Source organism: Lactuca saligna, chromosome 8 (genome assembly GCF_052625555.1).
Source record: "Lactuca saligna cultivar CGN05327 chromosome 8, ASM5262555v1, whole genome shotgun sequence".
NCBI lineage: Eukaryota > Viridiplantae > Streptophyta > Magnoliopsida > Asterales > Asteraceae > Lactuca > Lactuca saligna.
In genome coordinates this window covers 138278255-138288996 of record NC_136424.1, presented here as the reverse complement: position 1 = coordinate 138288996, position 10742 = coordinate 138278255, and the positions used below count along the sequence as shown (strand labels likewise).

At 33.8% G+C, this 10742-nt stretch overlaps 1 protein-coding gene across 1 annotated transcript; it reads right to left on the bottom strand.

The window, feature by feature from the left end:
• Nucleotides 1–6376: 6376 nt before the first annotated feature.
• On the bottom strand, nt 6377–10428 carry LOC145012884 (uncharacterized). The gene is made up of 13 exons (XM_078971681.1): nt 10319–10428; nt 9458–9528; nt 9315–9383; nt 8728–8856; nt 8555–8641; nt 8308–8361; nt 8110–8200; nt 7877–7947; nt 7733–7802; nt 7289–7341; nt 7107–7200; nt 6879–6973; nt 6377–6644 (listed from the first exon to the last, which is right to left on the bottom strand). Exons 1-13 carry the CDS (start codon nt 10392–10394, stop codon nt 6555–6557), a joined length of 1050 nt encoding a protein of 349 aa, XP_078827807.1. The 5' UTR covers nt 10395–10428; the 3' UTR covers nt 6377–6554.
• Between the last annotated feature and the right edge of the window lie 314 nt (nt 10429–10742).

Here is a 10742-nt window from a genome sequence, read left to right as displayed (position 1 = left end):
AATGAGGAAGAAGGAGAAAGGTTGTGGAGCTTCACAATTTTTGGCCAAAGGGTTCTCTAAGAACGCATAACCGAAAACTGTAACTTAAGGGTTCCTTATATAGCTGAGCTGCTAAGGCTTTCTAGCTGGAAACCCTAATTTCCCTTGCTTAGGGCCTAAGCAACATGTGGACCCACATATAGCAAGCGTTGGAAGAAACCTCTATGGGCTCCCCATAGATTTTCGTCCATCCTATACCAATAGGATCCATTATCCCAAACTACAACTATTACTGATTTACATAAGCAGTCCTCGTTCTTTTAATCATTTTCTTTTGATCACTAATGTATTTCCAAATTAATTTCTAATCAATACTAATTAAATAATATTATTTCTCAATTAATATATTATTCTTATAATATATTAATAAATCATTAATTAACCTCCAAAACTTATCCTATCATATTGCTATGGTGAAGACAACGCAAAAGGACCATGCTACAATCGGGTCAAGTACATAACAATTATAGTTATGGGCTTAGACACCTAATCCGACAAGTATACCCTACCCACACTATTATTGATATTATGTTTATGTTAAAACAACATACTAGTGGTAGGCTAGGGATCTTCAGGTATTGTAGTAAGGCTTGGAATTCTTAGAATTGTGTAAAACACTTTCAGATTAAAGCATTTGGGTAGTACTCCCAATATTCTTTAGTCGGATAAGAATCGGAGAGACAAGAATTTAGAATGCTTTGATGATGATTTCGTCTATACCAGAAAATGAGACCAAAATCCGAATTTATGATCTTTGTCAGAAAACTGTCATATGACAGTTTCAAACTGTCATAAACTGTAAAAACTGACATAAAACGGAAGCTAGGATAAGGGTCCAACAATGGTCAATTCTCTGAAAATACAATTTTCTGATGCATTTTTTATATAGCAACATACCCTATATAAAAAAATTTCTACGCTGACCTGGTAGGGGATCTGCCCCTTGGACACCGTCAGGGGCTGCCGCCCCTTGGACCCCACTCTCAGGGGAGCTGCCCCCGGACCCCCGTTCGTTTAGGGGCTTCGCCCCTAAATGACAGTGTACTTTGAAAACTTGATCAAACTTAAACAAGTGTGTACTCCACAACTTCCTTACTTGTTTAATATTTATCATGATCACCTTTGGTCAACAAAAGTAATCACATTACACTTAAATAATATTGATGACAACAAATCACCAACAAATCTCCCTAATTTAAGTGTAATCTTGATTAATTTAAAATGAAACATAACACCAACAAACTGATGCATAAATGAAATATCGTGACGATTGAATTTCACCTTAGTATATTACACAATCCAAATATTCGAATATCAGGGTGTCACTAAGGATTGAACCCTTTCTATCCATAGTGAATACATGAAGATAATACACACAACAGTTTACATTCTCATAAGTTCTAACTTGACACTATATTTTACTAGCTTGTGTCCCATCCTTCAATAAGCATATCAAAGCCAAGTCCTAACTTCTTGAAGCAGCTAAACTTCATGCTTATATAGGTAGTCCTTTTATTCTTGCACCTGCAAATGCAATTTTTCAAAAGAACTATTAACAATATAAATTCAACCTCTTTTACTTGCAGTACTGAACACATACCTTGGGATGACGATAATAATGTGTTCCAATCTTCAAATATCAGGCTTTCCACATTGAATTCAACATCTAATATCACATTAGATGGGAATTGGGTATCTCAATATAAAAGATTTTAAGTGGACTTTCAACCCATCCCTATAGCCGCCTTGTGCACAAGATCTCTTACTAACCCTTTGGTTAGATAGATGATCGGCTAAATTCAACTGAGTTCTTACAAACTCCACAGATATCACACCAGTCATGATGAGCTCACGAATCATGCTATGTCTAACACCTAAATGTCTAGACTTTCCATTGTATACTTGACTATAAGCCTTAGCCAAAGTTACCGCACTATCACATCTGATAGAAATGGTAGATATCAGTTTGGGTCGTAATGGAATTTCATAAATCAAATTCCTTAGCCACTCAGCTTCTTTACCAGCAGCAGACAAAGCAACAAATTCAGACTCCATGGTTAATACAAGTCTGTTTCTTAGACACCCAAGAAATGGCACCTCCTCCAAGAAGAAACACCCAACCACTAGTAGAGGAGTGATCCTCTAAGTTGTTAATCCAGTTGGCATCTGAATAACCTTCTAAAACAGAAGGATATCCACTATAAGTTAAACCACAATTCATGGTCCCTTTTAAGTATTTGAATACTCTACTCACCACTTGCCAATGATGTGAACTAGGATTACTAGTATATCTACTAAGCCTTCCTATAGCATATGCTATATCTGGCCTAGTACTAATCATGGCATACATTAGACAACCAATAGCCCTTGAGTATTCTAGTTGAGACACTAGAGATCCTTTATTAGGCAGAAGCTTAAGAATAGGATCTATAGGAGTGCTAACCGGAGAACAATTCTCAAAGTTAAACTTTTTCAATATCTTCTCAATATAATGAGATTGAGAAATTGAAATCCTATTGCTTCCTTTTCTAATTCTTATACCAAGAATTACTTCAGCCTCCCCCATGTCTTTAATATCAAAACTAGATGATAATAATTTCTTGGTTTTATCAACTTCTTCTAAATTGGTACCAAAAATCAACATATCATCTATGTATAAGCAAATCATGATTCCTTTACCAGAAGTATCAAATTTACTATATACACACTTGTCATCTTGGTTTAATGCCAAACCATTAGACCACACAACATCATCAAACTTTTGATGCCACTGTTTTGGTGCTTGTTTCAAACCATATAACGATTTCTTCAACTTGCACACTTTGTGTTCATTTCCAGGCATCACAAACCCTTCAAGTTGTTTCATGTATATTTCCTCATCCAAGTCATCATTCAAGAATGCAATTTTCACATCCATTTTGTGAATGACAAGATTATGTATAGCTGCAAGAGCTAATAATAATCTAATATAGAAATTTTGGCAACAGGAGCATAAGTATCTAAGAAATCAATGCCTTCCTTTTGTCTAATGCCTTGGATAACCAATCTGGCTTTATACTTATCTATTGTGCCATCCACCTTCATTTTTCTTTTGAGGATCCATTTACATCCTAATGCCTTGCAACCAGGAGGTAAATCAGCCAATACCCAAGTATTCTTATGCATGATAGAATCAATCTCATCATGAATTGCCTCTTTCAAGAAATGTACATCCCTAGAAGCCATAGCATTACTGAAAGTCTTTGGATCCTCTTCAATATTAAAACAATATTGATGTTGAGAGACAGTCGCATTCCTTGTTCCTTCAACTAAAGATAGGTGAAAATCAGATCCAAAAGACTTAGCTTTTCTAGCTCTGGTGTTTTTCCTAGGTTCGAGTACAAAACTTGCACCACCAGAAACATCTTCAGCTTGAGTAGCACTTTTGTTGGAAAATTGATGAATCATGTCCCTTGGTCTAGGTATAGATGTAAATCTTTCTTCATCAAAAATAGCATCTCTTGACTCTATCACTGTGTTTACAGATACAGAGTCATCAGATTCTAAAACATACAATCTATATGCTTTGGAATGCTCAGGATATCCAATAAAGATACAATCTATACCTCTCTCACCCAACATTTTCCTTTTAGGTGCAGTGAGCCTTACAACTGCTCTACAACCCCAAACTTTGAGATAACTCAAATCAGGTACCTTTTTACACCAAAGTTCATAAGGAGTATTCTTACTCCTTTTATTTGGAGTTCTATTCAAGATGTAACATGCAGTTAACATTGCCTCACCCCAAAACCCTTCACTTAAACCAGAATACGACAACATGGAACTAACCATTTCTTTCAAAGTCCTATTCTTCCTTTCAGATACACCATTTTGTTGTGGTGTATATGGAGTTGTGGTTTGATGTACTATTCCAGTTGATTCAAAATAAAGTGGATCATAATACTCACCACCTCTATCAGTACGCAATACTTTTATTAATTCATTTTTATGAAGCTCAACTTGTTGTTTATAAAATGCTTCAGAAATCATAGAAATGTAATTCTGAATATAGTTAAAATTCTACAGAAAAAAGAATTTTGACCTTGTCGCTTTTCTGGATCCTTGGATCCACTTGGTCCTGCACCATCCTTGTTCACTTTACGCAAATGACAATCTTTCTTGAAGTGACCCGGTTTGTTACAATTCCAACACATCACTTTAGCCTTCTTTTTGGAAGACTTGTCATCCTTTCCTTTAAACTTCCTTTTTCCATTAGACTTCTTTTGATTCATTGATCCTTCTCCATCCACCATGTTCACAGAAGAGAAACCAACTTGGTTCTTGCATTTGGGATTGTTATCAAGTTCTTGAGTCCTTAAGGACTCTTCAATCCGTAAATGGCTTCCAAGTTGAGTCAAATTCAAATCCTCTTCGTTATGTTTCAGATTGTTTTTAAAATTCTTCCAGGAAGGGGGCAGTTTGTCATTGATCACAACCACAACAATGGCTTCATCCATTTTTAGATTGTGTTGAGCAAACTGTCTCAGGATCCTTACCATTTCAAGGTATTGTTCCATAATAGGCTTGGAGTCAATCATCTTGTAATCCATAAAGTTACTGACAAGAAACTTCTTGCTAGAAGCATCTTCAGCCATATACTTGGATTCAAGAGAATCCCATAGTTCTTTTGCAGATTCGAAATTTTGATAGATATCAAAAAGAGAGTCAGACATACCATTAAGAATATGACCACGACATATGTAATCATCATTTTCCTACTTTGATCTTCTTGGTGTTGTCTCCAAAGGTTCATCTTCAACATATTCTACTAAGACTGGCATGGGTGTACTCAGAACATACACCACTTTCAGAGTGGTAAGGAGAAACTTCATCTTCTTCTGCCATCTTTGAAAATCTTGCCCTTCAAACTTGTTCAATTTTTCAAATTTACTAGTCATTTCCTTCATAGAATCACCACTTGTCATGATCACAGAAATGCTTTAATCTTTGTTAGAAATTGGGGTACAGTAAGGCTTGGAATTCTGAGAATTGTGTAAAACACTTTCAGATTAAAGCATTTGGGAGGTACTCCCAATATTCTTAAATCGGATAAGACTCAGAGAGACAAGAATTTAGAATGCTTTGATGATGATTTCGTCTGTACCAGAAAATGAAACCAAAAACCGAATTTATGATCTTTGTCTAAAACTGTCATATGACAGTTTTAAACTATCATAAACTTTAAAAACTGACATAAAACAGAAGTTTGGATAAGGGTCAAACAATGGTCAAATCTCTGAAAATACGATTTTCTGATGCATTTATTATATAGCAACATACCTTTATAAAAAATTTCGCATTGACCTGGCAGGGGCTCTGCCCCTTGGACCCCACTCCTAGGGGCGCTGCCCCCTGGTATTTATCAAACTTAAACAAGTGTGTACTCCACACCTTCCTTACTTGTTTAATATTTATCAAGATTACCTTTGGTCAACAAAAGTAATCCCATTACACTTCAATAATATTTATGACAACAAATCACCAACAGGTATTGCATAATAGAATTGCCTGATAATTGATTCTTGAAAGCTTAGGATTCTTTCTAGTATGGAATTGACATCGTCATTGTAGTTTCTTAGTGTATGCATCATAGTTGTACATAAATAAGACTCTATAGCATGAGAATGTTTGGTTTAGCTTTATTTCTTGTTCTTGTTTGATGAAGGGCTTAGTGTAGAATCAGGTATCCGACTGTCTATAGAATCTAGCGTTATGTATGATTAGCACACACGAGTGATGCAGGGGTGTTGGAAGTTTCATGGGTGGGTTATGTGTAAGCATCCGACCAATTGAGGAATTTCTAGCCTTTCTCTAGGGAGTGAGAATAGGATGTATGCGTATTCTATTGTGTGCTGATAGGGTCATTGTGATGATCTTTTGAGATAAATACGGGTATGTGCGGAAGTATGGTTACTAGCTCATATACTTTGCAGCAGAGGGCTACTATTTCATGGGAGTAGTTATCTGAGATGTTCCGCACGAGATATGTTCCATTGGTTGAGAAGGAGAGACTAGCCCATGAGTATTTAGATTTGCGGAAGGGGACGGAGTCAGTCACTGAGATCACCAAGATGTTTAGAAAGAGAGCTCTGTTTTGTCCTAAGTTTTCTGCTTTTGAGCAAGCTCAAATGATAAATCACACTTATAAGGATATAACTTCTAAATGAAAAATCACAAAGTATAGTTTTTAGAATGTTTGCCACTTCCGAATAACCAACAATTATGTCTTTCAAATTTACAACACAAATCTTGAGACACATACTTAAATTACCCTCACCTTTATAATAAAAAAAATACATAATCCAATATGGAATAAGTTTTATTTATTGGAAGGTTTTTTCATGTGTTTAATACAAATAACAATGCCAAAGCTTTATTTATGTGATATACACATGCTGTTTAGATATAGAACAATATTCAGCAGAGCTTAACAACAAGGCCTAAAGGTATCATACATACACATGCATGAGAAATTTCTACGGTTTGAGAAACTTGTCAAACCAATCACTCGCTTCTTTAAGCATTGATAACGTCACTTCATGTCCAATTCCTGGTTCGACTATCACCTAAATTTCATCCGTAATAAAACACATAATTACATCATATACAACACAATATTACATCATATAACATTATTCTTTACTGTTGTTTACCAATATAGACAATCTACTCTATTTTTTACCTATAATATCAACATACTAATATTCTTTGTTAGTAAAGTACGTTGTTATTCCGTACAATTTGCCCATTTAGAAAAATCAAGAAACATTGGTCAAGACCAAAAAGTCAAAAGTCAATACCTTGAAATGAGTCAAAGAATGGGCGTCGAAAGCCTTTTGTGTTGTTGATATAGTAGCATCAAGACCTTCTAGTGGGCAACGGGGATCGACTTCACCTGATAGTTTTATCCATATTATTATTACATCAGAATATATATATATATATATATATATATATATATATATATATATATATATATATATATATATATATTGGATCAAGAAGAATGGGTAGATTGGTCATTTCACCGTTTATAATCAACAAAGGGCGTACTGCAATGACTGGTACTGTATGATCTGAGTCAAACTTAGATGCCAAACCAGGAGCTATTCTGTTCCAAACCTAGTCATAAAAGTAGCACAACATCGAAAGTGAGACACTAATTCGATGCGCGTCTGCAACACATTTTATCAATCTTTATGAAACCTACCTTTTCTACAACCTCTTTGTCAATGGTATCCTTCCCTAAATCAATCCTTGCTTCTGAAGAAAAAGAATATAAAACTAACATCACAAAATCATGCAAAAAATAATTACAATTTAGAAAGAGTGAATGTGCTAACTATAGCTGTAAGATTCTAAAAACCATAATATATATATATATATATATATATATATATATATATATATATATATATATATATATATATATATAGATATATATATGAAGAGAATTTTAAACAATTTTTTAAATATATTTGACGAAATAAATGAGGGAAATTTTGAAAAATTTACAACTCAAAGTCGTTTTTTCTGCATTAAGTAAAAAAACACCCCTATATAACTTAACTTACATGTTTTATTAAAAACATAAGTGATAACATATTAAAAATATAGATTTTATATTTCTTTTGTAAAGTAGTGCCTTAGTTACCTTCAAACACAGACTTAATACTGTGCACACGAGCATGCCATTGATCATTATCTAAGGCCCACCGAAAGCTCTACACATTCATATGAAGTGATTAGGTCGGATTAAGTGTTTAATTAAGCTCATTAAGTCAAAAAGAAACAATACCTGAATAGAAATTATGGGGACAACCACTGAATAACGTGTATCAGCAAAAGCAGCAAACCATGCATGCATTCCTACATCACAAATTCACACATGAATAATTGAGTTATGGAATTAAAGGCATGATAACTCATAATTAATATATATATATATATATATATATATATATATATATACACACACACACACACTTCTTTTTGATAGATGTTGTGTTTAATAAAATATTAAAATTCAACCTCCAAGTGACATCCCAAGGATTCCTATCTTGGAATTGTCTATGTCTTCTCTTGCGGTTAGATAATCTGCCAACATTAAAAGGTCCCACACCTAAAACATAATAAATGTTAAACATTTGGGCATTAAAAGGTCCCACACCTAAAACATAATAAATGTTATAATGTCATTTGAAAAATTCAAGAGTTAAGAAGTATAACCGTGTCATATATAAATGGCATTGTATCACCTTTTTTCCATGATGAAACCAGAGCCTGGATCCAGAATACATAAACAAATTGGTTTCCATATGAATCACATTGCTATAACTGGATATATTTTTTTCAAAGTAAGATTCTATAATAAACAAATATATGAAAGTATGTTGCTTTTTATTATTTTCTTGCATTTATCCCTATTCTTTTTGGCATAAAGAAAATAAAAATAAATACAGGTTTCAATGCTCACATCTTCATAGGCGGTGGGGGTTTTGGCACGTTCTCCATGGTAACGAGAATCAATGGCAACTGCAATATATCCACGTGAAGCATAATCCTGAATTCAAAGGAAGAAATCATTAGATCAAAGTCGTTTGTTAAATGAAAAAATGACCAATCTACCCTTGTAATTTTATATTATACCTCAAGTAAAGGGCGTACCCACTCTTTGCATGTATGTGAGCTATGTAGAAAAACAACAGCTGGTCTTTTCAAATGTGTGCTTTCTTTCTTGCTCAAAATCAACACAGGCAGTTGCCCTTGCTCTCCTTCCTAATTTGAATAAAATAATTAGTTTCATCATGTTAACATCAGGAATAAAAGAATCACATGTTAATTTCTTCATAAAGGTGCTGATAGGAAATCTTTAAACAGAGAGAAGTACATACATATATATATATATATATATATATATATATATATATATATATATATATATATGTTTCTTGTTGAATTGGTATAAAAAGAACTACTTAACAGAGAGAGTCAAGGAAAGAAGGCTCATCCAATATGAGTTTTATTTTTAACTTAATGCAGAAAGATTGACTTTATAGAAAAGGTCTAATTTAATTCCTAGCATTTACAAATTTCTTTTCGTTTATTTTTTCCTTCAATCCTTCCATACTATCATAGTTCCATGTATGTAATTATTTTCTGATCAGATATCTTTCAAATGTCATATTAACTTTATCCGATTAGCATTCAATGACAAAAAAGGGGGTGAAAGTTACCTCAGTGATTAGGTAGAAGTTTTCTTCGTTGAAGTTATGGATGGGTGCTTTCGGGACAGATTTCATTGCCTGATAGTGTTCAATTAAGATAACTTCTAACAATGATTAACATAAAAGTAAAGTATATGCCAAGTAATGTCCACCTCATAGTCGCAAGGTGTTCCCTGATATAAGGGTTCCACTACGCATTTTGCAGGTAGTGTCTGAAGTGGAACTGGAAAATAAAACTATATTAGAAATATATTATGAATCCACATTTTGACAAATAAAGAGATGAAGTCATATTTCAATGAAATTATTGATAAACAAGAGTGATAACAGTAGTTATTGAAAAGTTAAACTTAATTCCTCTCCTAACAAGACAATGAGAGATAACGAACAAAGTTTGGTGTTGTTTCTTTGTTACCTAATGGGGTCATGACTTAATCTGGTAAGATAGTTATGTTTTATCTTTTTTTTTGAGTTGATGCAAGAGAAAAGCTTGATTGAAAAGGTTACGGAAATGAGGCTTTTCCAGTTAAGCCCTATCTTTTTACAGATATACACAACTCAGTTTTTCCTTCTCAATTATTTTCTCTAGAGAACAATTTATGGAAAACAAACAAACAGGGTGTTACAATAGAAACTACATGTATTCAGACAAGTTTTGCACTTTGACTTTGGACAATCAAATGAGTTATTTTATAATGAAAGCAACTGACCTTATACTACTCTTACAAGATTGAGGAAGTTTTCGATATTTATAAACAAATCTAGATACATAAAACGCACACAATTATCTGTGATCTCCATAGCCACTATCTTAATTAGCTCAAAAGAAATCTACTGCTACTAGCAGTCTAGCAGCAATATCTGTCCCAGAACTACTCCTTTTTCTATATTGCTTAATTATTTTAGGCAAAGAACTCACAGGGTTGTATAAGAGTAGAGGAGAGTATGATATGAGCCCAAGTATTCGCAACAAATAAACATAAAAATTGACCAAATCTATCAAAGCAACTTGCCTACAGGAGAACGGCGACTACGGAGAACTTCAAGGAATTGTGAACGGAGGTTGGCTTCTGATTCGATAGGATCCATCTTCTTGAAATTCCGATGAGGCAACTGTGACGTGAATACGTTAAGATGATATGGGGTGCTTATATTTATAGGTGATACTTTGATAGAGTGCGAATGGAGAGAACAATTTACTGAAATGCTCCTTGTCGTTTGCTAAAATTTCACATTTGGTACCTATGTTTTCTTTTGCACTTGGAAGGTCCCTAGGTTTTAATTTTATTGTGTTTTTCATCCCTCATAGCGCTAAAAAAAGACTATATTGTCCTTTATATTTATATTTTCATTTTTATATTATTAGTTTATTATTAAATAAATTTGAAATTGGACCACCCAAAACCCTACACCCTCATGCCCTTCTCTCTCATTTCA